General features: G+C 38.8%; 2 protein-coding genes across 5 annotated transcripts; one reads left to right on the forward strand and one right to left on the reverse strand.

Annotated features, from left to right (window-relative positions):
* The first annotated feature begins 40 nt into the window (after positions 1 to 40).
* FASTKD1 (FAST kinase domains 1) lies at positions 41 to 27,030 on the forward strand. Of its 4 annotated transcripts, XM_064718464.1 has the most exons (18): positions 41 to 374; positions 1,807 to 1,956; positions 3,373 to 3,459; positions 4,222 to 4,726; positions 5,090 to 5,158; positions 6,042 to 6,167; positions 7,338 to 7,736; positions 8,843 to 8,953; positions 10,103 to 10,234; positions 11,198 to 11,684; positions 12,415 to 12,529; positions 12,992 to 13,120; positions 13,889 to 14,020; positions 15,037 to 15,150; positions 15,430 to 15,571; positions 16,529 to 16,646; positions 17,627 to 17,736; positions 26,987 to 27,030. In XM_064718464.1, exons 4-17 carry the CDS (start codon positions 4,392 to 4,394, stop codon positions 17,714 to 17,716), a joined length of 2,499 nt encoding a protein of 832 aa, XP_064574534.1. In that variant the 5' UTR covers positions 41 to 374; positions 1,807 to 1,956; positions 3,373 to 3,459; positions 4,222 to 4,391; the 3' UTR covers positions 17,717 to 17,736; positions 26,987 to 27,030. The 4 variants fall into 4 exon arrangements, with proteins under 4 accessions (XP_064574534.1, XP_064574532.1, XP_064574533.1 ...); XM_064718462.1 differs by lacking the exon at positions 26,987 to 27,030 and having other exon boundaries at positions 17,627 to 19,324; XM_064718463.1 differs by lacking the exon at positions 26,987 to 27,030 and having other exon boundaries at positions 1,854 to 1,956; positions 17,627 to 19,324.
* KLHL41 (kelch like family member 41) lies at positions 20,635 to 27,627 on the reverse strand. The gene is made up of 6 exons (XM_064718469.1): positions 26,371 to 27,627; positions 23,493 to 23,650; positions 23,297 to 23,404; positions 22,285 to 22,470; positions 21,648 to 21,794; positions 20,635 to 20,843 (listed from the first exon to the last, which is right to left on the reverse strand). The coding sequence occupies exons 1-6, from the start codon at positions 27,625 to 27,627 to the stop codon at positions 20,732 to 20,734; spliced, it is 1,968 nt and encodes a 655-aa protein (XP_064574539.1). The 3' UTR covers positions 20,635 to 20,731.
* Between the last annotated feature and the right edge of the window lie 165 nt (positions 27,628 to 27,792).

Consider the following 27,792-nt stretch of genomic DNA (forward strand, 5'->3'; position numbering starts at 1 on the left):
CGGGCCGCTAGCGAGGAGCCCGAGCGGCTGGGGGAGGAGGGGCTCCCGCCTCCCCGGGCTCGTCAGCGGCGCTCCGCCCCTGCCGCGGCCCCGCCGGGCCAGCCTGAGCGGGCCGGCGCGGGAAGGAGCCGCAGGGGCTGAGCGCGGCAGGTACATGGGCCCTTCCCAGCCAAACGTGCATCGGGAACAGTGCTGCTCTTCCCCGCCGATGGGCCTGCGAAATGGCCAAGGGCTGGAAAATGAACCGTCCTGCACGGTGCTGGAAGCGCGCAGGGTTCCTCCAGTAGTACACCTCGCTAGGGCATGTAAAGAATTAAAATGGGAATTTAGGCCAACTGTGCAAAAAATGAGCAACTGATAATAGTACCCCATAGGTATGTATTGCAATTCAAAGTTAATGTATCTTAAAATTAAGGAATGAAAGTTTATGGCAATGCCTAAAGTTGTGAGCACCTTCAAAATTGACTAAGACTGGCGCTGAAGTATGTACCTCCTTCGATGGGTTTTAATTCTAACCAGTAGACATTTGGGTCAGTAATCACATACATAATGGGCAGTGATGGAAGTTATGTGACTGGCTGGTGAGAAGTTTGTTTGAAGTAAAAACCCCAATGATCTTATGGTTTTATGGAAAAAAACCCAACAAAACCAGTTTAAAATGTGAAACTGACACCTGTGAGTTCTGAAATCCTGAAGAAGTGGGTGAGTGAACATCTGTTCAATAAATCAACGCTGGCTTTAGCACAGCATGCTTTGTTAAGTCTTGCTTTCCTCCCCTATGTTTCCAGTTTAAAATGTAACATCATTTTATCTACCATTTTTAATTTGGTTTTGGCATTATTTTATTTTATCCAAATGTACTTCACAAGTCAAAAGTGTAAAATTCAGCATCTTGTAAATGAAAAATCTGTATGATTTACAGAAGTCTCCTTTATATGACCATGGAATTGTTTTCTGCTACAGTTTTCCTCTCAGATGTCTTGGAATTGTTATGTGAGTTTGCACAAGGCCTGACATTCTTGAAAGAGGTACTTTATGTGCCACCCTTTGAGCTCACCTGGCAGGATTTGGGTCTTGCTCTGTTACTTGCATGCCTGTGTAAACTGTAACTGGGGCAATCTGGAATTTGTTAGCAAGATGATACAGAACCTGTCCAAGTTATAAATTCCACAATAACAAAAATTATAACTAATCCAGTTTGAAAAAATTACGTGCTCTTTTTCTAAAATACCACAGACCTGTGATAAATTAGGTTCTATTCTATTAGTTTGAGTGAGTTCCATATTCATAGGCATCCAGTATATTAGGAGGTGACAGACAAAAACTAAAAACCCAAAACTTTTGATAGACAGCTGCAATACAGCTGGTCAGAATTGGTCATAGTCACGGTTCTGTTTTTTGGATAGAATGTAGAGCAATCTGAGATTTTTATCATTCTTTCTAAATGTCTTTGCTGCTATCAGTGGTGGCGAGAAAAGGTCCAGAAAAATGACCTGGCGCCATGCACATTCCACATAAGCAACATACTTGTTGCAAGATATATTAGATTTGTCCCCTAAAACTCATTCATTTTAAATTTATTGTTGTCGCAAAGCATTAAAAAATTGGTAAAATAAAATAACATTAATTGCAGTACAACAAAGCCTAGCTCTTCAACTTTACCCTTCTGAACTTTGTGCTTTTCCTAGGCAGGGAAGACTTCCTTCCCCCCCCGAATGAATTATAAAAACGTTGCTTTATTTAATATGCAATAGTCAGTATGAGCCTTGGACCTTTTTAATTATTATTTTTATTTTCTCTGGAAAGTCTTAACTGGCTGGACTTTTCCCTTTCTCCCTACGCTTCCTGGGAAGCGCTGTGCCCCGGGGCATGCGCACGGCGAGTGACAGCGCCGGGGCACGTGGAGCGCTGGGGCCGCGTCTGGAGGCTCGAAAGCAGGAAGGGTCCTGTGCAAAGGTAAACCCAGAGCTTCTCCTCGGCTCCGCTTCTGCGGAACTGGCTCCTTTGCTTTCTCCTTTAACCCCGCCGGGCGGTGGAGTTTACCGTGTGACGAGCCCTCGCTGAAGCCAGCGCTGGCAGCCGCTGCCGCCCCGCGCCGGCCGCCGGCTGGGCCGTGCCCGCCCGCCGGGTGCCTCCCGGTGCTGCCGCCCGGCCGGTGCCTCAGGCGCGCAGGGAGCGCCCCTCAGCGGTGCCCGCGGCCCCCGGAGGCGGGAATGGAGTGTGGCGGCGCGGGTCGCGGCCCTCCTGCCCGGCTCGGCCCCTTGCCGCGCTCTCTCCGGGGCCCTCTGGGTCAGGATTCCCCGCGGTGCCGGAGCGGGTGGGAGCGGGCGAGCTACCCGCGGGAAGCCGCAGGGCGGTGCGGCGGTAGCGCTCGTACCCGGGAACGGGGATGTTGTATTCCCGCGGCCGGGCTCACGGGAACTGGGGCCAGCCGGTGCCTGCACTGCACAAGCAGCTCTCTGTAGTTCTTATAATTGGGGAGTGGTGAGTGTCCACATTTGCTCCTTTTTGAGAGACTTCCTGGCTCGCTGTGTTTTGTAATACAGACTTAAAAGTGCTTATTGTGTTTCAACCGATAGAAAATAATTTTCAAGACCTTGTCCTTCTAGTGTGTGTTTTGCATGGTAAGTAGGACATCTTAGAAATAGTTCTTTAGGTAGATCCAAATTTCTCGTTTTATTCTATGTTTGAAAACATGCAATGTTTTCTATTAATGAACTTTTTGAAAGATACTGGAATTTACTATGATTTAAAACGGTGTAAAAGTTTGTGGTAAATCACTTGCATCTGCTCAATGGAATAGAGAAATATTTTGAAGCTTCCTGCGAGCTGTTTTAGATAGAGATCCTGGTTCCCCATCAACAGGATATGCAAGGTCTTTTGCAGCAGAAGGGGGAATGATATGTCACATAGATTTACAGGAAACTGAGTCTGAAGGTTTTTATATTTTCTTCAGGTATCTACTTTACCTTGACTTCTTGCACTTAACTTGCCACTACTGTATTCTTTCTAAAGGCAACTACCATATGAAAAAAATAAAAGTAATATCTGAAAAGGAACTATAAAGCAAATCATTATTATAAAAAGTACTTAATACATAGTATGTGAAAAAATTGTACCTTCTTTTGTATTCTTTCATTTTGAATAGGAAAGAAAAGATTTCTTATTATAGCAGATCATAACTTAATTTTAGCTTTGCTTGTGTCTGCCCCAGTGTCAGTGAGAGCAGTGTAGTGCAATGTGCTGTATAGCTTTTTGTTCTAGGAAGAGGATTGTACAGATGTCACAGGAAATCCACCTATACCCGTCTTTCTGGAATGATTTCAGTACCTTGCACAGGCTGCACAAATAAGGTTTTTTCTTTCTCAACAGACTCAGTGGGTACTGCTGCCATCGCCTTGATAACATTGCACTGTTGTAATCATGCCTACAGTTGAAGAGCATTCAGGTTTGCTGAAGGTATTGATAATTTTAGTTGTTAATGATTATATCTTCTAAAGCAAGATTTGCAAGCTTTTCCATGATCTCTAAGTTCAGGGAACTTGATGAGGCTTCTTTGGTGTACTAAGGCTTTTATCACTTGTGGTTTGTGTACTCCAGCTTGAAATCAATTATGTAGGTTGTAGAACATAGTTGTTAGCACTCTGTACAAATTGGGGTATATTCTAAGAAAACAAATTAATACTTAATAAATTTCATTAGATAAGGCTATAGCTTCTATTATAATTTGGAATCAGGTTGCTTTTCTTTAGTGCAATGGCAATTTCAGCTGATGGTATGTGATTGATTAGTATCCTGTAATACAAAGGTGATCAACCTTCTTGACTAGAAACCATCTCACTTTATTTTACCACCAATAGTTGGATTTTCTGGCAATTCCTGGAACCCAGTTTGGGATTATGGCCTAGTGAGAGCAAGCCTCCCTTAGTCATGCAGTGCTGGAATGTTAAAATCTTCAGCTTTTCCTTCTCAGTAGTTACATTGATAGCACATGTGACCTTTTAAAGACAGTTTTATAAATTTGAAAACTTACCAAGTGGACTAACTTCACAGTACTTGTGAGCATGTCAGTGTTTGATGTTGGGAGCTTTTCTATGAGAACAGTCCAGGCTGTAGGTTCTCCTTCAGTTTATCTTACTTAAAACAGTATAATATAGAGACACTGATTTTTACTTTGTTGTTGTGACTGAAATTAAGCACTTTGATACTTTCTCATTTCAGGTACCTCAGAATTGACTTCTTCTTAATAAAGTGACCATACAGGCTCAAAGAAAAATGGTCTTCTGTTTTTCAAATATTTGAGTTTGTTGTCTGTAACAGCATGGCTTTCTGTGAAAAGTGAAAGAAGAATCTTTCTGGACAATTTAAAGCTGGCTGGTAGGATTAGCAAAATGCTTTGTTTGAGGCAGGTTTGCTTGCTGACACTGAGGCGTTACCAAGCTCGGGCTCTGTGTAGTGATGTGCTTCTGAGCCAGATAAATGGCTGCACCCATGAAGATGAAGTGTTCAACCTTGTTGGAAGAAACAAGGCCAGACTTTCTGAAAAGCACGTGGGAATTGCATTGAACATGCTGTGGGAATTGCAAAAGAAGAGGCCCTTTCTCTCAAGGACTAGTGACTATGTAAGAAATCACTCCCAGTTTCTCGCCCTTTGCGTTTTGGCAGAAAACAAGGTGGAGCTCATGGAAGATGAGGTGATAGTGGACACCTTATATAGCATCCTGAGGTAAAGAGCATTAAATACTCTTTGTATTTGGTATTAAAAAGATAAGGAATTTTGGCTACAGAGCTTTCTCATAAGGAGACTGTGATGAGGCTGCCCTGCTGCAGCTTCTGCACTCTTGACTGTGTGACACAGCATAATGTCCTGTGCCTCACTTTTGGAGATACAGGCAGAACAGATCTGTTTTGCAGTCCCATTAAGTATGTTTTATGATTATTATGAATTCTGATTATTCATGCACAAATGTTTACAATCTGTTTGAATGGAGAGAATGATAGAAAAGTAAAACATTGCGATCAATAATGAAAAGACATATGTGTTATTTCCTCGTAACTATTGAAGTAAAGCATTGTCTTTATTTTGCAGGCTCAATGTTGAAGACCACGTTTCTCTAACAAAAGTGCTTGTTACAGAAGCATGGAAAAGATTAGAGAGGCAAGTATTGTCCTGCTATGCTTTGTGAAAGGTATAAGTTGCAAGCATGATTTGCTTCATGTGAGGTTACTCAAGAGTTCTCAAAGAGTACATATGTTTAAAATATAATATGCCTATTTTAAATGTCAGTTGTATTTTTGAAGGTTTTGAAAATTATACAAATTATTTGGTACACAAATGCTTGAGGGATTCAGATACTGCAACAAGATAGTCCAGCATTTGAGATTTTGGAATATATTGTCTGTGTAGGTTTATGTATTTGAAGTGAATTGCAGGTTTTCATATTTACAATTTTACCTCTGTGCTTGCTGTCCAGGTCTTAAATGGTTATTAGAACCATGCTTATCTCAATTTTTATAAAACATTTTGTGTTTAAACATCAACATTTTCTCTTTGTGCATTTTGTTGTTGTCTTTTGAGTCCTTTTTGGAGGAGGGATATTGTAGTTTTGACTCTTTAATCTTGGGATAATGGCAGAACTGAGTGTCAGTCTCGGCACCCGCACCACAGAATTGCCTCTTCTTTACATCTGGAGCATCTTGAAGTAAATAAATACAGTGTAGCTTGAAAACAATATTTATATTCAAGTAATATATTGCTCACATTCATTTTATCCATTTGACATAATTGCTTGAGAATATAATCTTTATAGATTTCTCAGGCTGGTTAAGTGAAGTACAACCAATTCTTGTAGAACTCCATATACACAACATGCTTTAATATTAAACACCTAGGTTTTTTGCTTAGATACTTTGTTTCCTTGTTTTGTGATTTGACTGTAACCTTGGTTTTTACAGAATTGTTAAAAAATATTTTTGTCTTTAATTATTGATTAGAAATAAAAGGTAGATATCCTGTCTGACTGTCTTTAATGTCTTGACAGGCTTAGCTTGCCTTGCCTGTCTAAATTCGCTCTGTGCTTATACAAGCAGCACAGGCACTTCAGTCCCATAATTGGCCAAGTAGCTCATATTGTGGACACGAAACTGGATTCTATACAGGATATAAGGTAAGTGTCAGAAGCAGAAGAAACAAAATGTTGCAATTACTGGTCTGTCTTTTCTGAAGACTTTGCCTTTTTCTCCGCTGGAGGTTACTTTGCTTCAGCTGGGGGTTTGTGGGAGCGAAGTATTTTGTATTTGTGCATTGATTCACAAGAGAATGCATTTTCCCAATGACTTTACGAAGAATTTCCTTATAACCAGTCTAAATGATTGAAACTACAGCTTGATTGTTTAGTTTATAGAAATTTAATTAATTTCCACGGTACAGCAGATATTTACAATCAGCATTATCCTGATTCTAAACATGGACTTTTTTTGTAATTTAGAGGCTATTGACTCACCAGAAGAAGCTTTTCTCCCTTTTTCTCCCTTGACATTGATAGTTTCTCATGTCTACCATGACATGTCTTTGCTAACGGCAGTAAGAGGTTTTAAAACAATATTGTGTTTATTTATCTTCAGAGCATTGTTTTTCTGCTCAAGCTGAATTAATAAATTCTCTTGCTAGCATGTCTAGCACGTTACCTTCATATTTAAACTACTTTAAGCACAGCTCTAGTCAAAGAGGACCAAGATAATTTTTTTCTTGTTTCTGTTCCCCTGGGGCTGTTACAGCAAAGGCTTCTCTTTCTTTCTTCTGCTTTATATAGCACCAGCAGTCCCACTGATTTTTTTCAGATATGAGGAGCCTGCTTATGAAACTCTTTGAACAGGACTGCATTTCTTTAGTGAAATAACTTTCTGTATGGTCATAAGTTTTATCCCCTTAGGAAGGCATTCTTTCTTTAGGAGTGACAATGACTCTTCTCCCCATCCTGTCACTTGTGAATTGTTTGGGCTTTTTTAGTGTCTATTGAACATTAAAGATATTTCAGCAAATATGAATCAGGGTCTTGCTTTGGGCAAACGCTTTCATCGTGTGTAACTTTGTAAGAGATGGCTGAAAATTTTAAATAATTTCAGACATTTCAGAAGTTCACTGAAAGCCGAATCTTTAATAGGATAAATGGTTTTTACTCATCCATGTTTTCTGGATAGGATTTAAAATTTTTTTTGCACAGAAGCCAACAACACCTGAACTCCCATTAATTTCTTTTTGCACTTCAGTTAATAAATATAAAATGTATTGCTTACTATATTCACTGTGTAAATAGGAGACTTTTTGAATTTTTTAGGATCTTGTCAGTGTTGATGATCAGCATATCTGAAGTTATCACAGAGAGTTTTCGAGACCGATTACTACACAAGGCTGAACAGCTCTTAGAAGAAGAGCTCGAAGTCCACTTCAACTATGCCAGAAGAATACTACAGTTTCTCCAAAATGTTAAACTGAGATATCATCCAGTGCTAGAAAAATGCAACAGGATTTTCCTTAAAAGTGCCTCCCATCTTGATATACACAGTATTAGTCATATTTTTGGACTGTATGAGCAGCTGGGTTTTGGCAGTGCTGAATTTCGCTTGATTGCTAAACAGCTGCTATCTGAAGCTATAGATGATTATTATGATCCTGAAACATTTGCAAAATTATTTTTTTCTCTTGGACCTTTGGCAGGACCCAAGGTTAGAGAAAGGTAAGTTTATTAATCATTTTGTCTTATTTATGATACACATATTCCTACTCAGAAATTAAAAATGTACTGGTGTTTGGAGGAATTTCTGAGCCCATCTGTGAGCTGAGCCTTAGGTTTCCTGGTTGTAACAGTGTAGCAAAGGATGATTTCATCATGGAAACACTGTCAAAGCAGTATGTTTTATTAAGAAGCTGAATCAGATCCATCAGTTAAGGGGGGTGTGAATGCTGTTATGCAAGGCCATCCTGTAGCTCTGTCTCTTAGATTACATCCTTCCTTTCACACTGGGTGGTAGTAAAAACATTTCTGTCTTTCTTCTAAGAAATATATGCAGTGATATGTGTTGCTTTTTAAGATTGTCAGTAGCTGAAAAAGCCTGAGTCTTGTCCTATTCTAGACTGCTGACATCCTGTTCTTTATGAAAGATCGTCATCAGGGAACACTTCAGCATTTATTTAGAGCACAGGACTGTGTGGCACTTTTTTTTTTCTCTGCCTGTTTTTCTTGTGCCACAAAATCCTGTTTGGGGGTGATATTACTCATGGATCTCTCAAAGCCTGCAGTTCTAGGCAGAATTTTCTGTATTAATTACAATGAGTCATATTTTCATACTTGTCTTCGTGAACATTTCCTTTATTCAGAGATTTGCTGCAAGCCTTGTTGGTTTGCCATAGCTGATGTAGTTCCAAAAGCTTTTCTTTTTTTTAATTTATTTATATTGTTTGTGATAAACATTGGATTTAATTAACACAGAACCAGTTCAGTTCATGTTTGATTCTGTTATCTGTAGCTTGCTGATTGATCATGAATTGTTCTGTGTCTTAGAGTACCTTCCCTACTTCTTGTCTACTTTTAGAATTGTTGGACTTGCTGTTTTCTAGCATCAGAGCAAGATGCACTGATCCAACACACTCACACCCCTTTATTTGTGCTAGACAGACCAGCTGTTTAGAAGAAATGTCCACAGAACAAAAGTCTCTAGTTTGGGATAATTTTGCTTCCAGAAATAGTCTTTGGTTCTTTTCCTCATAGGTAAAGAAAATGGCTGCAATGTTTGCCAGAGATTTTCAACTGTTTTTCATTGGAAATTGTCTTTTCCTCTTTAGGTTGCTGATAACTGCAGTAAACATGGCAGAGGAATTTAGCAGTCACCAAATATTGATGATACTGAAAACTATGCAGAAAATGAAATGCAGAAATTCTCATCTACTCAAAAAGTAATGGTTTTGATATTACTAAGATGTTGTATTCTCTAGGTAAACTTCCATTTAGTGTGGAAAACTTTGACATATCCAGTGAGTTAGGAGCATCACTTGCACACAAGTTCTTATACACTATAACTTATTGGCTATTACAGATTCTAGAATATTGCAGCTTGACCCAGAAGTAATTGAGGCAATTTAGGGATTTCAAAGAAAGGCATTTCACCCTTACCAAGTTACTGTTGTATAGCATCTGTCTAACTTACAAATCTGTGATAAACTTCACCTCTAACAATTACTGTAAACTCGGGAGAGTGCAAATGAAATCTGGTAAATTGCAGAGAACATATCCTGTCTTGAAGATCCTGTTACTTTTGTGAATTATTTCTTCAAAAGTCACTGTGTCCTTTTTTGGACTCATAAAGCTTGTGTTTTTTAGAACCTGGGCCACATTTTCTGCAGTTTTGAACTGAAAACTATTTATAAGGAGGGGTAGTGTCTGTCATACAGTGAATGGAAAAGAAGTTAATGTTTTAGGCACAGAAGATGTAGCATTAGATATGTCAGAGATAGAGCAGAATTAAGTGCAGGTTGTGAACAGTTGTTGGATTGAAGGTACTTGTATGAATCAAATAGATCCTTGAAAGAAAAAGGTTCTGTGGCACAAAGGGATACTAAAAGGAAGATCAGGTGAATTAATGCCTTTTGTTCCTGAGTCTCACTGTCTAAAGATGGTCTTAAAGTATTATCTTTCCCTACAAAGCTATCCCCCTCTGCAGCTTCAGACCAGCACAGCTGTAGCTACCACTGTTATGTGAATGTGGTGGTGCAGGAGCTGCTGGTGCTGTTCTAGTCTATGTTCTGGGTCCACTCTAAATTGAACTGATTGTGAAATCTGCAACAGAAATTAGTAGTGTGAAGTAGCTGATTTGTTGTGATGACTTTAATTTTTGTTGTGTGGCTTTAATGTTGCAATTCAGTAAGTGGAGAGAGGCTGCTCTAAGTGGAATAGTGTCAGAATCAATGTGGAGATGAGTGCAGGTGTGTAAAACCCTTCCCACAGGTACTGTGCATCACAAGACACCTCTATTGCATGTGGCATGTTGGAGTTTGCAATATCTTTTGTGTTATCTTACCATGTAATCTTTTCCTCTTTGAATTCAGGATGGCTTCTGTTCTGCACAAACACTTGGACAGCTATCATGTACTACAGTTGGTGAAGTTAACTCAGTACTTGGTGGTGTTGCATTGCCAGGATGTGGAGCTGTTTGCCAAACTAAAAATGTTACTATTAGGGTAAGTGTGTATTCTTGGAAATGTAGCTATCTGAGTTTTAAACAGTTTTCTACTCAAGATTTTAAATAGCAGTCTAAGATGTTAGTGTTCTACCCATAAAATACAAAGAAGTAACAAACTTGTTACAAGTATTTGATTTATTAAACTTGTAAATCAGATGATGGAAAGTAAATGTTGTCTTGACTAGAAACCCAACAGTATCTGCTAATATATATGGTACCTTTTAAAAATATTTTTTCCCTTTTTCTTCTGACCACTGTAATATAATGATGTTGTAATGACAATAAATTTTGCTTGGTATTTGATAGGATGGGTAGATATTAATATTGTATTTGATGTTTGACAGAAGAAGTAATGAAAAAGAGACAGAATGCCTTGGTTGGGACAGGTGAAAGTGTGACCCAGAAGTACTCTTTTGATTGAAGAACTGTCCAGTTAATTCTTAGGCTTCTATAGAACAGAAAGTTGTCAGACAAGAGATCTTGCTTTGATTGCTCACCTCTATGGGAATGTAATATTCAGCCTTGGCTGTACATATTTTTTTGGTGGATGATGTCCTCATGTTCCTCAGACTCCTTGAAACCTGGTGCTCCCTAGGACAGAAATCACAGAAATTACCCAGGCCCATAAACCCACAGATTACCTTGACAAATGTGCACCTTCTGGCCTTACTAAGAACTTCTGTGATTATCAGTAACAAGTGGAGCCTCACCAGCTGACTGAGCTGCTCACTGTCTTCTTCCCCTTCTTCAGTTTTGAATAAATTAGAAGGAAGAAGTTAATCTCATTGAAAAAAGATGTGTAGATTTCTGCCAAGTCATTAATATTTTTCTTATTTATATTTGATGTGCAGGTTTTGACTTCTAAATTAGAAGTTTCAAGCATGTTTTTTTTTTGTTTTGTTTTGTTTAAATATTGCACTTTGTCACTACTGATGGACTTTTATTTCTATCTCTCTTCCAGTTATTTAAAATCTAGTGTGATACCTGCTGATACTGCAGCTGTAATTCGTGTTCTTGCCATGCTTCCTTCTTTCCAAGTGGAGGAAATGATTATAAACAAAGCAGCAGCAGCTTTGCCTCAATGCAGACTGCATCATTTGAATTGCATTGCTACAGCTCTTATCAAGTGGAACCATCATGGCCAGTTTCACTGGCAGAACAGCTCTGAGCTGTGTGCCAAGCTTCTGCAAAAACTCAATGACTGTGCATTTCAGAGGCTTCAGAAAGCCAACAACTTAAATCTTCTGCTGGAAGAGCTTCCATATGTGAATGGAGAGTGGTTTGAAGAAGTCCTGAATGAGGAAACTCTGGCCATGTGTCAGCACTTGATGGATCAAATAACATGGGCAAATGTTTTACCCTTGTCTTTTTTTCTCATCAAATCAGAGCACCGTTGTCCTGCATTATTTGACAGAATAGCATCTGTGACTGTTGAAAATATAGACAAGGTGTCCCAGTTTTTCTTTCTATCTACTGTGAGTTATTCAGTAAGAAAGGACACATCAGTAGTTGATGTGTTTGAGAGCACAATCCACACATGTTTTTAAGAGTTTTCTTCAACGTAGCTGGTTTGGAGATAATTTTTTTTTCTGCTTACTTAAAGCTGTTTTACTTCTATGTGTATAAATTTGCATTTATCATTAATTTTCATTTCTTTTTTATTGTTCACTCAGTGTTAGGTCAGCCATAATTTACATTCAACTTTACATTTGACCATCTTAATTTTTTTAAACTTAATAAATAGTCACATCACACGGTGGATATTTTAACATTATTAATTGTTGTGGGGATTTCCCCAATAGCCTGTCTATTTGGTCAAAATTACTCTTTTTTTTCATACTATCTTGCTTCCCAATCTGGTGTTCATATAAATCTTCAAGTTTATTCTGTTGCAGTTTAGTTTCTTTAAGAACATTTAATGCAAAACCTTCTAAAAGGTTCTTTAAGCATATAGAAACACTTGGATCACCTACATGAAATAAATTTGAAGTTTTAGTTGTGGTTCCAATTTCAACAATTTTGTTTTTTGTTATTCAGAAAAGTTGACAAAAAAAATTAGAAAATAGTTTGTCTACTCCTAAATCTCCAAATTCTGAATTAATTATAAAGCTTTTCTTTATTATAAAGCTATAGTAGGATATTTTGCAGTAACTTGATTTAGGATGTCTTTTTTTTCAGATTCTCACCTCTGAAATCTATTTTATTCTCTTCCTTTTCTCTGCTTTGAATTATGACCCTCCTGACAATGAAGAATTCTTTAAGAGTTGTATCCAACATCTTACTTCTAACTTGAGTAAGTGCAATAGACAAAGATTTTTACTGAATGAAAATGAAAAATCTTTTCTTTGATTAAGCAAAGAAAAGAGAATTATGTTACTGCTAATACTCTGCCTGCTGGGGTTAAACCATGACAAATATTCAATTTTAGGTTTTGTTTCACCTGCTGAAAATTACTCTTGATAAGGGACTAGCAAAGGATTTTTTGGCATAGTAAAAGATAAGTGAAAATTCTGATTAATTCACTGTGCTGTTATTGGTTAGAATTGTTGTGTTCCCCAAGGAAACATCATTTGGGAACAGGATACATTTTGTGATTCGTGACAAAGAAATAGTTAAAATTGTGGAGGAAGTGTGTATGGATTTGTGTTGTACATTAAGAGGGAAAATCAGGTGATTTGAGAGGCCAGGTAAAGGGCATTGCAAATCCTTTCAACTTTGTCATGTGTTAATATGGGTTTCTCTCTGGTTTTTCAAGGTCATCTTGAAAATTATCACTTGGTGCTGCTTGGTCATGTTTTGGCAATGGCTGGGTATTTTCCTCCAGTTCTGATAACGACCATATTTAATGTTTCTTTCCTAAGCAAACTGGATGCTGAACTTAAAGGTAGATATCTAGCTTTTGATGAATTTGATTGTGTAGCATTTGGCATAAAATGCAATTTGGACTTACATATGACTTGAGATATAGAATTACTCTTTAAATGATTCTGCTTTTGTGAAAGACACCCTCTTTATAATATAGTCATAGTCTGAGTGCTTAAAGGGCAGGAATGAACAAAAATATGTTTTTTGTTTTAAAAGTACAGACCTGTATTGCAGATGAGAGAAAGTAATATAAAATTAATTTTATAGTCAACTTATTGCACTCAGTATTTATTAATTCTTCAATTTTATTGGAAATAAAATTACCTGACTGTGGTGTTTATTACTAGAAGTAGTCACAAAGCTGAAGGAATAATGTGGGATTCTTGTCTTCAAGAAATGTATCCTACCTGTCTCTTCTCTCTAAATAAGAGGCTGAGTGCTTGACTGTTTCATTCCTCTCTACCTCTTATGTTGTTCATTATCAGTGTACTCTTGCCATTTTGCCCTCAACTACTTAATTAAATTTACACAATAGAAGCAATTTCTGTCTTCTGTCTTCCTGTTGTTCTTAATGTTGAGCAGAACTGTGGTTTTTTCATTTATTTTCTCAGGGATTTTGAGAACCTTTCTCAAATTCTGCAGCATGAGTTGTATAAATGCCATAGTATACAGATATTTGCATTTCTAGTAAAGGATTCAGAGGTTACCATTTAGTTCAATTTGTTGGGATTTTTCACATTTCAGTTCACACTTTTCTATGTTGTTTTTGTTTTGTTTTTTAAATCAGTGCTGCCTGATACGGTGAAGCAGAGGGTCCACTCGAGCCTCATGAAATTGAACAGAGCAGTCTGTCTGGAATGCCCAGAGTTTCACATCCCTTGGTTTCATGAGCCATACTGCCAACGTGTCTTTCATAACAGTAAGTCATTTAGGGCAGGAAAGCTGCCCTTGTTACTCACAATAGTCTATCTTTTTAGAAATATACTAGATATTTCTTGTAAAGCTGTCATACTGACATAGCACACAATAGAAGGCACTTCCCTCTCTGCTGAGCATTTTGTAGTGCAACCACTTACTAGTGCAACTGGGAGCAAACTGGTTTTCCTTGTGAGAATTAATGTAGTAGAGATGGGATATTTCTGCAGAAGAATTAAAATTTAAATACACAGAAACAGTGTATATGGCATGAAGGATGGAAAGGCAGGAAGATCATCCTGTACTGGAGACATGGGTCATTTTGCTCCCTGCTTCACTTACAAAACTGAACATTTGACTTAAATTTTTCAAGGTAAACATTTTTACTGCCTCCTTTTGAACTTGATCCTCCCTTTTTCCTCACAACAATCAAGATCTGTCAGGGATGAGAGACAGAGAAGTAGGCTAGTGATCAAGTGTAGCAGCTGAGAACTTTCAGAACAGTAATCAATTCAGAATCCATCAAATGCAAACACAGGCTCTCCTCCACTAATTCTCATGGGGAGATCTGCTGTGCTATCCACAGAACTCAGCTGCTTTGTCTCTAAGCCTGAAGATGTTTAATGGAGCAGGGTGTTAATCTGCAATGGACAGAGAAGTGGTAGATAGTGGGGTATGGCTGTAATCGACCCAAGGTGAGTAAATACATGTCTAAACATAACTAAAAGCAAACAAAATCCACCAGGTGAAACCTAAAACTTGAGGTTTTGTAGTATGTGAATGAAAAAATCCTGGGATCTAAACTCTGGATTTGAAATTTATTTAATAGCATGCACCTGCCACTTTCTAGCTAAAATATGATCACTTTGTCTCTGAATTATGATGGAATAGCACTCGGGATCTGTGGAAAAGATTTAATTCAGTAGCCTGGCTGTCAAAAATACAATGTCTCAAAGCACTATTTTCAGAATTTTGGCTGTGGAAGTTTTTATGTATGAATTCTTTATTTTGTCTTTGTAGGCATGAGCCAAATAAATGCACAGCGACAGCACATTCACAGAATGCTGACAGAGATCTTAGGAGGGAGCCATTACTCAAGAGTATCTGTTCTCACACCGTACTACTATGAAATAGGTGAGAAGTTCATACTCTAAAATTGTTATGAAGTCCTTTCATATCACTCTTGTTACCAAGATTAGGAAGTTCTTGGTCATATGGCCTCAAAATAACACAAGATATTGCAAAGAAGAAATTGTTGTATAAAATATAGTTTCCAAAATGTTCTTTGTAGTATTAATAATGTTGGGTATCTCCTAATTATGGCTATCTGTTTTTCTACAAGTAAACATTGTACAGATCAAATTCTTCCATTTTGATTTTGTCAGTAAACAGGTTTGTTTTGTTTTCTGGCAGATTTTGAGTGTGTCCTGGATGTAAATAAAAAGCCTCTTTCCTATATGGCTCAGAATATAGCTTTGGGTAGTGTGGGGGATATACCCTTGAGACATGACTTCAAGGATGAAGGGAGAAAGGCTCTGCCACCAGGAGCTCAAAGGTCAGTACATTCTTGCACCTTGGCTCTTCCAAGCTTACATCCACTTTAGACTGGGTTTTTGATGCTCATGTTCTAATGTTCTGTTCCTTTTTCCAAAGTCTAATGAGGTTTAGCCTGCTGGGGTGTGCTGGGTTAGCCACATCTGCTCCCTCCCATTTGCAGGACATGGCTCATGTCCCTGCAGTGTGATGGGGGAAAGAACGTGGAGGGTAACAGCAAGGAAGAAAACTCCTGGGTTGCAATTAAGAGAGTTTAATAAGTGGAGAGGAAAAACAAGGGGGAGGGAGAAACAAAGCAATGGATGGCCATGCAGTCATTGACCTACAGCAGAGCTGTGCCAGAGCAATGGCTGTGTGGGATAAAGTCCCCTCTGCTTTACTGCTGAGCATGATGTTGTATGGTGTGAAACACCACTTCAGGCAGCTCCCAGCTGTGTCCCTTGCTCTTGTCAGTGCAGCCTGTATGCACTGTGGGCACAGGGAGAAACAGGGAAGGCCTTGATGCTGTGCAAGCACTTTTCAGCAGTAGCCAGGATATCAGTGTGTTATTGACAGTTCTGGTCACAAGTTCAAAACACAGCATCTTACCAACTGCTCTGAAGAAAAGTACCTCCATCCCAGCCAAACTCAGTACAGGTTCTTGACATGTGTTTCATGAGATTGGAATACTGTTTTCCTCCCACCTTTTCAAATGCAAGCCTTGAAAATGTTGGTTAGTTGTTTTTACCATTGAAACAAAAACAGATGCAGGGAGAAAATGCTTTTTCTGAATTCGAGTATCTCTAGATAAATAGGAGGAAAATGTTTTGTCTAATTCCAGGGAGTTGTTTAATTTTTGTTTTCTGATAATTGTCAGGTTTATCTAGTCTTGCTGTAACTATCAGTACTGAACTAGAGCTGTCACTTCTTTCTATTCAGGTAGGATGTGGAAGTAAATGCACATTTTTACTTTTTGCAGAATTGCTTTGGAATTTCTTGATTCAAAAGCTTTTAGCAAAGATTATTCACGTCATCTGAAAGGAGAACCTGCAGTGAAAAAGCGACACCTGGAAATGCTGGGGTACCGAGTCGTTCAGGTGAGCACTCAGCAATGCTTTGTGTCCTTTCTGGATTGTATCAGCACTGCAAAATGATCCAGCAGATGTAGAGCAGTTTTATCATTAAAAGTACTTACTGGGAGAGAGCAATTTTTGTAGTTAGGGAGGAAGCTCTAAGCTCTTCTCAAAATGGTGTAAGGACTTCGCAGAACTCACACCTTCTCTGAAAGAGGATGAAGCAAAGCTGAAGTGAAAAGGTCCCACTAACCTTACTGCAGGCAAGCTAGCAATCTCATTGCAGCCTGAGTAAAGGAGAAAAAGTCAAATGAGAGTTTCAGTTCAATTCACTGAAGATTTCTATGGTAGAAAAGGATTGAACATACCCTCCTTGAGTGGTAAGGCAGTTTGGCAGCTGCCAGCTGGGATATGGATGCTGTTTGTCTGCTGCAGTGACAGTGCTGTGACAGGGAACACCAAAGGTCAGACATAATTCACCACCAGCACTGAAACATTTGGGAATTGAAGACTCATTAATGCAGAGGTTCCTATATATTTAACAACTCACCTAACCTAATTTTAGCTAGAATCCTTCTTTAAGCTTAAATTTTGTTGGTTGTTGTTTTTGTGAACAGAATAATTATCCTTTTTCATGTTACACTACTGATACAACATTCCAGTCTGCTACATTAGCATTACAAACTACAGTGACCTGGGATTTTTCTCTCATTTTGTGTTTTAAAAGAGAGTGTAATGGAGTTGTCACAGCCTATATTGTGTTTTATATCTGTTTTATATCTCTGCAACTCTGCTGCTTTTTAGAAGCAGACTGACTGTACCTACATAAAGGAGAATCTTACAATAAGAAATGGATCTTTTCAGTATTGGAGTAAGCCAGGCTTTTGAGAGGTGGTAAATATCTTCAAGTGAAGAACAACAGATATCAGAGAGCCTTTTCTTTGCTCTTATGTGGTATGTAGCTTATAGCAATGTTAAATGGCTTATACCATTCTGTTCTACAGATTCCTCACTTCGAATGGAATTCCATGGTTCTGTCAACAAAAAGTGAACAGCTGGAATACCTGAGACAGCAGCTGTATGGCATACAGTGATATCAGACATGCAGTCTAAAGTATTTTTATGAAAACAGTTTATGTATCATTAAACATCTCATAAAATCTCTTTATCTGTATCAGGTGGGCCAAGGCTTGCCAAGGTCATCACAAGTAAAGAGATTTAATTCTCATTTCGTTAGGGATTACAAAAGGGAGGTCACAGTGGGCTGTGAAGATGTGGTAAGGATGCTTACAATTTCTCATTATCTGGAAGCTATTACAAGCACATGAATCTGGCAGTTTTGCAATCATATTACATTATTATTTCCTAAAAAAATATTCAGAGGCTTAGCCAGACATAAAACTCTTCACAGAAAAAGTTGGAAATACTGTTGACTAGGAGAGTGGAGTCAGCAATCCACTGGAAACTATGTCTGTCCTCCACTATGTGACAGAATGAGCAGCTAGGAATCAAACAGTATCTGTACTCTGAAACCAAGAAACTGAAATACACATTTTCTAAGAATAAGGCTGCTTTTAGAGCCATTCAGTTTCCATTCTCAGAACAGAGGTACTGTGGGGAGAGTGTTGGGTGGTGAGGAACCTCCAGCTGCTTCTCCTACTCTATGATCTGGTGTGTGCAGAAGAATGGCTGAGCCTTGTGGAACACCTTAACATACTGGAAAATCCAGCCAGGCTTTGTGCAGGAGGTGTAAGACACTGAGATGTAGAAGGAAGAAGTGGAATAGCCAGGAGAATGTTCATTGTAGAGCAGTAACTGCAGGGGTGTCATGCTTGGCAAATCATCCCATTTCCAGAGGCAGCCACATTGTGCCTACAGCTGCCATCACCTTAGGGTGACTGCCAGCTGTGCCTGTTTTCTCACATGTGCAAGAGGAGATGTTTTCTTGCTCATTTAGTAGAAACAGGACACATTCTTTTATCACATCACCTGAAACCTGGCAGAGATAAGCAACTGCATATCTGAATTGGCCATTATGCATTTGGCTGTCACCTTTTTTTCTATTATTCAGTAGCAGAAGAAAAATGTTTTATTAACTGAATACAAGTCGGGACAGGAATGGAAAGTCAGGAAAAACCAACAGAACTGATCTAAGCTGTAAGGTACTTTCCTCCTGAGGCAGCCCTCATGTTTGTGGGATAACTGACAAATCTAGTAGTGTAGACACTTAGGGTTATCAAATGGACAAAGGCTCCAAGATGTAAGGACTGCTTTGAGGAAATGTCATTGAAGGCACAGCACATAGAAGGCACAGCACATAGAAAGATTCTGTGTGCGTTATATTTTGTATAAAATGGAGAAGACAATCATAAATATAGGTTAGTATTTCAGAAGGTGGACTACCTGTCAAAGACTCTTGCATGACTCTGTTTCTGCACAGACAGCCTTCAAGCAGCAGCCTTGGAGTGTCAGAGGCTGAAGTTATCAGTCAGAGTGGTCATGATTGAGCTGAACCCTGCTTTTCAGGGTTCTAGCAGTCACTGTACCAAGCCAGTTTTCTTCAAATTCTGTGTGGATAAAGTTATGAGTATGCACAATGGGAAGAGGATTAAAACTTGTTATGAGTGGTCCAGAAAGGGTATTGAAGAAAAGCAAAAAAAAAACCAACCAAAAAACAATTCAGTAAAAGGTGTTGTTCTTGATTCTTTGCACTCATTCTTTCTGTATTAAATCAGCAAGTGTTAGAGCAGAGGAGTGGTGTAAACCAGTCATCTAATTGGAGCCAATAAACATAGGTGCTAAGCACAGCTGCAGATTTGGGTACTAAAGGGAAGATGCCCCCCAGATTAAGTACTAGTGGTCAGTAACACACTGAAATGAATATGATGGCTGTGCCTCTGCGTTTGTTTACTTCTGTCTCATGGGAGGGCAATGCAAAAGGTCATGTGATAGCTGGCATTGCTGTTCAATCAGGTGTGGTAGCCTTCTTTTCCAATTTAGATTTAAATTTATGAAATCCTTTAGATTGATGACAGCCTCTTTATGCAATGGAGAAATCCTTTGAAGAGCTACTTGACAAAAAAATGGTAAGTAAGCTCTGAAGAAGAAGAAAACTGAGTGCTTTATTTTGGGCAAAGGCTGTACTAAGAGATCTGTGTCCTGTCAGTATGATAGTGATGATGAGCTAATCACTAAAAAAGGATGCCATCAAGTGATACTTTTATAGTTTTAGAAACAAAGTTTAATTGTTAAAAGTTTCAACATCAAAATGCATCAACTCTATAGTAAATGAAAAAGTCCTCCCCGGCACAGGTATTTGCTAAAGATAGCTCTTTTAGGACTTTTTCATGAATGCTTGCTATTGACCTCAGATCTCTGAGAAAAACTTCCATAAAATATTTGCTTTGGAAATAAATATAAAAGCATTAAAAAAGTGGAAAATCCTTGTTATCAGAAGTCTAAACACAGTAGGTAAAACAGTAGAGCTACTAACCTTATGAACTTCTCTCTCTACCCTCTCCTCTGTCTACTAGTATAGCTTTGGCTGAAACTGGCATTTATTAGGCCACATAATATTAAGCCACTTTTGTTTAAAACATTCATTTCAATTCCAAGCTAAATTATTTTTTGAGGTCTGTGATGAGAATATTTCCAAGATACTGCTGAAGAGTGAAGGATTTACATACGTTACTAAAAGGGGAAATCTGGCCTTACAAACAGCCAGTTAGAATAAAATTAGCTACCTATTAGTTGTATTTAACTTAACAATTAATTCATGCACATTGTTTGGAGGACAAACCACCAATAACTGGATTGCATTGAGTGCAAGGAAGGTTAACTAGTGTTGTTTGCTGTTTCACAGAGCGAAATCTTAATCTAATCAACATTAATTATAACCCTTCAGAAATTTAAACACGGGCAAAAATTCTGTGGTTGCTGGTTAGCTAGAAAGTATCTTAAGAACTGGACAGACAAATGGACTATTTAACAGTTCCCAGTAGGACTAGTATGCTGCTATAAAACTGTACAATTTGGGGACATTTTCATGCAACAAAACCAGAAGAGCCTGCCAGAACTCCCTCACCATATCACATCTTCCAGCATTTTGTTTACAGTTTTGATAACTTGAAGAGGTTTAAGCGTGTGGCCAGGCAGGAGGCTCCAGTAGCATATCGGATCTCTTTCAGTATGCCAACCCATTCTTTCTTCTCATCATCATACCTGCATTTTAAAAGAAGTTAGAAAATAGCTTCTTTAAATTTGAGTTCGATGCTTCAGCACACATATATGAAAAGGAGGATAGTGCACCTGTTGCAAAGGCTTGTAGCAACTGTGTGCTCAAGGGTGCCAAGAAAGGCTGCTTTTGTCCTCCAGAACAGAAAGATGTTCTTGTACACAAGCTGTTCTTTTCCTGGTCCCTAAAGCTTGTTGCTGACCTGTGTCATGCTTTAAAAAAGCTTCCCCCTTAAGCATCCCTTCTGAATTTCTTCAGATTCTTGCACATAAAGTTGGGGTGTTTTCCTTCCTATTCCCAACTAAAGCTTCTGAATTTACATAGGCAACTGAGAGTTGCAGCAGAGATATGATGTCTCACTGCTGCTGTGATTAGATCAAAAAACCCCAGGAGACAGGGACTTCTCATTCTCTTGGAACATTACTCATTTGACCATCAACACATCAGTATGTACAGGCCTCTGTATATACATCCTTTTCTGCATCACAGTGCCACAAAAGAATGTTTTTATTGGCAAGGCTAAAAATGCCAAGAGATGGCAATTTACTCTTCTAAAGAAGCTGAAGATCGTGACTTGGACTGGTCAAATCATTAGTAGGTGGAAGTAGTCATTAGATCCAGGTCTCATGATTATTTGTTACTTTCTGACAAACTTTTTTATCTGTCAACAAATGCTTTACAGCTTGTGCTATGGATCATTTTCAGAGTCAAACAGAAATATAGCGTTAGCCTCCAGCGTCTACAAACCTCAATTTTTGAGGAAAGGAAAGAGTGACTAAAATGAAACTTACTTCCATATGTCAGTGACTTCACTAGGTGCAAATTCTTTAGATTCAAGCTGAATCATTGCAAAGCCTCCAATAGCATACAAAGCTCCACTTAAAGTGACTAAACTAATGGAACTTCTCTCTTGGGGAAATTCAGGCATTATCTCCCATCTAAGGATCAAAAGAAAAAGTCAAATTAAACACATAAGAAATACTGTAAACTGAATGCACTAAAACTTCTCTGAGCAACAAATTCAGGTACCAAGACCATGGTTTAATAAAACGAAAAAATTCTGAGATCTATCAGCAGTATGTTCTGGTGTCTCCATGCCCTCAGGGACTTCTGTAGCTCTTAAATGACACAATTACACTGTTAAGACATCTCTTCTCAGGGACAACTTCTTACAGATTCCCTGATTGCTCAGTAATACGCTTCATACAAAATGGCATTAGCGTAATAATTGGAGTGTGTGCAGGTGCAGGAAAAACATCTACAGACCTGCTCTGTAAGCTGCTGCTGTTGTTGCTGAACATGTGACTGCACACCAAATGTCTCAGTGGAAGTATAGCTACCTGAACAGCTTGCAGACTCTTACCTCAGGGCTCCTAAAAGCCTAGATGATAAAACACTTGATTAAAGTAGCTTGAATATTGCACTCACTTATTGGTGGTCAGATCAAAAGCTTCAACAGATGCAGTCAGGCCTTCCTCAGTGACACCACCTGCAATGACAATCTTGCCCTTATGGATGGCTGTTCCAAACATCGAGCGAGGCACTTTCATTGGAGCCAGGTCTCTCCAGTCTCCTTTCTTGGGATTGTACACAAATAATCTATTAGTGCATTTCCTGGGGAGCAAAAAGAAAATTGGTGATCATTTCTAATGAACTTTTGACTTGTTCCAAGTACATCTAATTGAGGTAGACTGTATAGGTTTATCTATACCACCTCTTTCCTATCCTGGAGAATCCTTTATTGTATCTAATCTGAGAATCCTTGCACTGTCTACAAAGCATTACTCATCCATAGGACTAAATAAAATGTGGTTTACATTACACAAGGCAGCCATTTCACTGTACTTTTGAGGAGAAAGACACCGTCCTTTCCCAGCATATTGTATCCAGATGGATTTGTGGAGGAATATATAGCAAAGGTTATGTAAAGGAAAGTTTATTATGAAGTTTTGGTTGATATTACAAACTTCATCTTAAATATGTCCTATAAAACACTTAAAAATTACCACCCCCTGCTCAGTGTGAGTGAAAACTTCTATTTTCCTAATGTCATACCTAATAAAGTATAACAGGTATCACAGGCAAGAAAATTAGAAAAACAGACTGTAAATCCAGGGCACCTAGGTATTTCTGTCTGAAAAGAAAGAGTACTTTCAGTGAAGGTCCTCATAGCTCTGTATAACTAATTTGTCTGCAGTGTAAGTAAAATTTGCCTTGGAAATAAGTATGGTTATTAAAATAGCAAGTTGGATTACAATTTATATGTAATTTACCTTATCACCAAAAAATAGGTCCTCCATACCATAATGTATGCCAGACTATTAGCAACCTTATACCAGAGATGCAGGAAAGGGAAAACCTAATTTCTGAGTGTGAGACATATTATTTAATAAGGACCAAGAAGATAATGTTATTGTCATAAAAAGACTTAGAAACTCACTTATCATCAGTTTTTCCACCAAGACAATATATCAGTCCATTGTTTGAGATAGTTGCATGGCCATATACTTTGATGGGCAGTTTTTTGATCTCACCCCATTTCATTGCCCTGGAACAAGAAGATCACTGTTAGGTTTTTTCCAACTAACAATGGGCTACATACGTCCTCAGAGGGCATAATGAAATGTGGAACATACACAGGGTCATAGCACAGCACTGAATCTAGCGACTCCTCGGTGCGAAGGTCCTTGCCTGCTATGACATAGATCTTGTTGTCTGACTCTCCCAGCCCGAAGAGACACCTGGCTGACGGCAGTGGAGGAAGGGCAACCCACTCTCCAGCAATGCTATCCAGCTGAAAGAGCATCAGAACAGCAAGGGTTAGGAAAGGCCAAGAGTAAAAATCCACACAATGAATACTGTTCCACAGAATGTACCTATTGGCACTCAGATTTGCCAATATGTCAATTGGCAAGCAGATTTGCTGTCTCAACAGGAAATCTGCTTGCCTGAACAACCTGCCCTTCCCTCAGTGCAGCTAATGAATGATGTCTTCTACCCATCCATGCTTATTTGTGCTGAGATCTAGCAGAGTCAATGCCATACAACTCTCTTTTGTGTCTGCTCACCCTCTCTGTGTCCTTGCCTCTTTATTAAGCTCTTCTTCCTTACACAAAGGTCCCTCACTCTCGGTTCCCTATCATGTTGGAAAGAACAGGTGGTTCTTCTTCCTGCCCAAGGGAGCAGCCACTCCTGCAGGTTCACACCTGTGTTTAACTGGTTGTGCTCTACAGTGAGGTGCCAGACATCCTTACACAGTTCTTACTGATCAGGAGACATCACATGGCAAAGGGCACAGATGTTTCTTTTGCAATCCTTAGGGCAACAGATGTGTGTTCCATCACAAATACCCTCAAAAGTTCATGAGATCACTGAAGACACAAAAACCACTCTTAAGCAAAATAGGAACTCACTGCAGCTCCCTCAGCAATAATATTAATGTCTTTTCTCTGTATTACTCTCAGGGCTCTCTCAATTAATTACATCCAGTATACTGAAAACACCTAAGGAGAAGCACGAGACAGCAGCAGGAGGACAGATGGCAAAATAAACCAGGATTTTCCTAGAACTATGGTGCTTATTTTTTGTTTTGATCTGAGAACTTGTGATTGAACCTGAATTACCTCTAACACTGAAAAAGAACTATTTTTTCAGACCTACTGTTATAGATTTGCTGGACATTGGTATGGGAAGTGAGAGTAAGATAAGAGTTTGTGCGGGTGTAAAGGCATTTGATAGAAAGTAAAAGAAAGTTCAGTCAAAATAAAGTTCAGAATTTAGCTTGGTGACATTGTTCTTCCAGGAGTACGTTCCACAGTCAAGGTTTCCATGCTAAGTGCATCTCCTGAATTTGACAGACCACCCCTGTTGGACAGAAAGTTTTATTGCAACAGTGAAATGCAGTTTGTGGACATGGATTTCCCCAGTAGCTGGATCTGGGTAGGGGAATGAGAAGATCACAGAGATCACAGCTTACTCCCTAAGTCTTCAAGATGATATATTTACTGCTGATAGGGCATCAACTTGTCATGCATTTTCGAGCCAGTGGCAGCCCTGTTTTCTCCCAGGTTGCAAGGTACCAAATGCAATGCCTCATTGGTGGAAAAAGGAAGATCAGCAAGTGAGAATTGGTTTGGCACTGTATTAATATTTTGGAGAGAACAACAGTCACATGGGTAATGCAGACAAGTACTGTAACTTCAGGGAATAGCAGCAGTAAGCAAGCTTAAAGATGACAAGCAAACAAAGATGATTTCAAGAAATGGATGTCGACATTTAAAGTAGAATTTTGAAAACTTAATCTATTTTTAGTATCAGTCTTGAGGTTTAGTTCTCAGAGGTCCCTTTCTAGTAGCCTGAGACTTATTCAGTTCTGGACTAAATACACATTACTTCATCAATGTGTTATTTCTATTGGAAGAATATTTTTGTAACAGGTTTTTCACTTTGGTGATTAGTGTTTTACACCTACATAAGGAAATGAAACAGTGTTAGTCCCTCCCCTACAAACTAAGACTTCCCTCTCAGGCATGTAACAAATGTCTGAAACCAAGTCTTTTATTGTGTGAACTGAGTGAGCCATATTCCTGTAAACAATATTTGCATTTTTTAATATCTCAAGGCTTCAAAATTTTATCACTGCTTATTACTGTGCTTTATTTCATATTTAAACAGGACTTACTTTTACTCTTTTAGGCCAGTGTGCCTAAAGAGAGGACGTGGCCAGCAGCATATTGCATAATTCAGCACAAAATAGTTTAAATATACATCAAAGCATGTAGCTAAAAACACAACAGACTAAGTTTATGGTATAAGCATGGCAAACTGCATTTTTGCTAATTTTCCTGAAATACATTGTGGAGTTACAGTTAGCACTAATCAGCCTTGTATTATAGATTTACAAAGATACACAATTACATTCGGTTGAAACATGGTATTTAGTGTACTGACACTGACAGTTTGCCAAGAAAAAAACCTTCTGCCTCTAAATTACATATTTATATGGCCCTTAGGCTTTCAAATGTAGATATGACAAAAAGGACTTCTGAAATTTTAGTAGTAGCAGAAATTGCACTTAAAATACACACATTACTGCTGTCATGACAGTGCTTCAGATGCAAAAAAGAAAGACATCTCATCAAATCTAAACCAGCTAAAGTACTCCAACTTTCATCAGAGTTAACAAAAATACACAGAGTATTTTAAAAAATATTATTAGACTTAAATTTAGACATATGTACAATGAAAAATCTGGGCCTTAATGAAAAGCAGTGCCAAGACAGAATATACTAATCTTTTTAATACCTTCTGAGATCTCACCAGCAGTTAATCTTGAAAAAGAAGATGCAAGGCCCTCAGTTTCATTTCTGTCTCTGAGACAAAAATAACTCTCTCTAGATACTTCTCTCCATCACCATACAAAGACACTAGACAACCCACTTGCAGACACTCAGAACACTTTTCAGTAACCCTCATAAGCACCTATTATTATACCAACAAATATAAAGCTTGTACCTGGAAGAAGTATGACTGGAAAGGCTGATCCTTGTTTTCCTCTTCCACATAGAGTCCTCCAACAATATAGACCTGATTTTGTTTGGTGACTATACTGGAATGATTTCTGGGAATCTGTTCTGCGAGGGCTGCCAGGTAGCATTCATTTTCAAGAGGATCATAAGCTACTGCAGCAGTGTCATTAACCAGAAGAATCAGGTCTTTGACGAACATGCCATGCCTGGGAAGGTCATTTAGGTAGCCAGGCAGTAAATCTTCATCTCCTACATCGCCATTCACCTCCCCTTTGGTTGACTTCTCTGTGCTTTTGCTAGAGTCAGGCAGTTTTCCAGCAAAAGCATCCTTAATAATCTTAACTTTTTTCTGAAGGTCTGAGTTGCTTTTAATTATATCATCCTTCTCAACCTGTTCTTTGAAATATTTTTCTGGCATTAGACGAAAACGTATGCAGTCAAAAATTTCCCCCAGGCTCTTTACTCTGTTCTCCTTGTCTGTCCGGACCCATCTCATTACTGCTTCAAATACCAGTTCTTCCTTCTCTACGTTTAAACTGTCAGGTGAGATAACTGAGATGAGTTCATGAGGGGCAAGCTGCATGAAGTCCTCTTCTTTGCAGATCTGCACAAAATGATCTGAAACAAAATCACGGGCAGAAAATGCAAGTCTGGGGCAGTCAAGCAGAACACCTAACCGAAGGATGGCCAGACAGTTCCCAACAGCAAGCCTCTTCTGAAGGTAGGACACACACACAGTGAATACAGAAGGGATCTGAAAGCGGCTGGCCAAAGCAAAAATATCTTGCACATTAGAATCATTGAGATCAATACTTGCTGAATAAAGGTATTTGACAATCATATCCAGGATGTTGGGGTCAACATTATCTAGAACTACTTCCTTCTTTTTCTCTTCATTTTGCTCAGATAAGAAATACTCACGAAAATAAGGGCTACATGCCGACAGAATCAATCTGTGGCAAGGCAGGCTTCTGTCACCAGCTTTTAGAGAGCAATCTACAAACTTTTTCTCTTCAAGGAGTTCTTTGAGGCCATCCTGAAGGAGGGTGGATTGGTAAAGTCTGAGCTCTTCAGTGAGTTCCCTTTGGGAATCCATTTCGCAAACACTTGGGAAAGGGGAGGGAGTAGAAAGCTTTAGCTGTTGTCTGCCCAAGGGTTTGTCTGTAAAAAAGGCAGACCAATGTGCTTTTTGCCCTGCTTGAAGCCTCTGCAATTTAATCTCACTAGCTAAATATAGGTACATACTCTTACAGGTCGGAATTTGGGATGGACGGTTTGGAAAAACAGAGTTGCTCTTGCAGCTGTCAAAGACTGAAAGAAGCAACTGTTGCTCTTAGTCACTATGGTCAGGTTTTGCCATCATTCTCCACATTGAATCAGTAAGATTATGTGCAATGTAATAAATTAT

This window comes from Zonotrichia leucophrys, chromosome 7 (assembly GCF_028769735.1).
Source record: "Zonotrichia leucophrys gambelii isolate GWCS_2022_RI chromosome 7, RI_Zleu_2.0, whole genome shotgun sequence".
Lineage (NCBI taxonomy): Eukaryota > Metazoa > Chordata > Aves > Passeriformes > Passerellidae > Zonotrichia > Zonotrichia leucophrys.

What these genes read in the sequence shown, in the direction of transcription:
- FASTKD1 (XM_064718464.1), top strand. Translation starts at nt 4,392, where the DNA reads ATGCTTTGTTTGAGGCAGGTTTGCTTGCTGACACTGAGGCGTTACCAA. An exon ending in ACCTTATATAGCATCCTGAG is followed by an intron (nt 4,727 to 5,089) that starts GTAAAGAGCATT and finishes TTTATTTTGCAG; the next exon opens with GCTCAATGTTGAAGACCACG. An exon ending in ACTGGATGCTGAACTTAAAG is followed by an intron (nt 13,121 to 13,888) that starts GTAGATATCTAG and finishes TTTTTAAATCAG; the next exon opens with TGCTGCCTGATACGGTGAAG.
- KLHL41 (XM_064718469.1), bottom strand. Translation starts at nt 27,627, where the DNA reads ATGTACCTATATTTAGCTAGTGAGATTAAATTGCAGAGGCTTCAAGCA. An exon ending in GGTGGAAAAACTGATGATAA is followed by an intron (nt 22,471 to 23,296) that starts GTGAGTTTCTAA and finishes TTTGCTCCCCAG; the next exon opens with GAAATGCACTAATAGATTAT. An exon ending in GAAGTCACTGACATATGGAA is followed by an intron (nt 20,844 to 21,647) that starts GTAAGTTTCATT and finishes TTTAAAATGCAG; the next exon opens with GTATGATGATGAGAAGAAAG.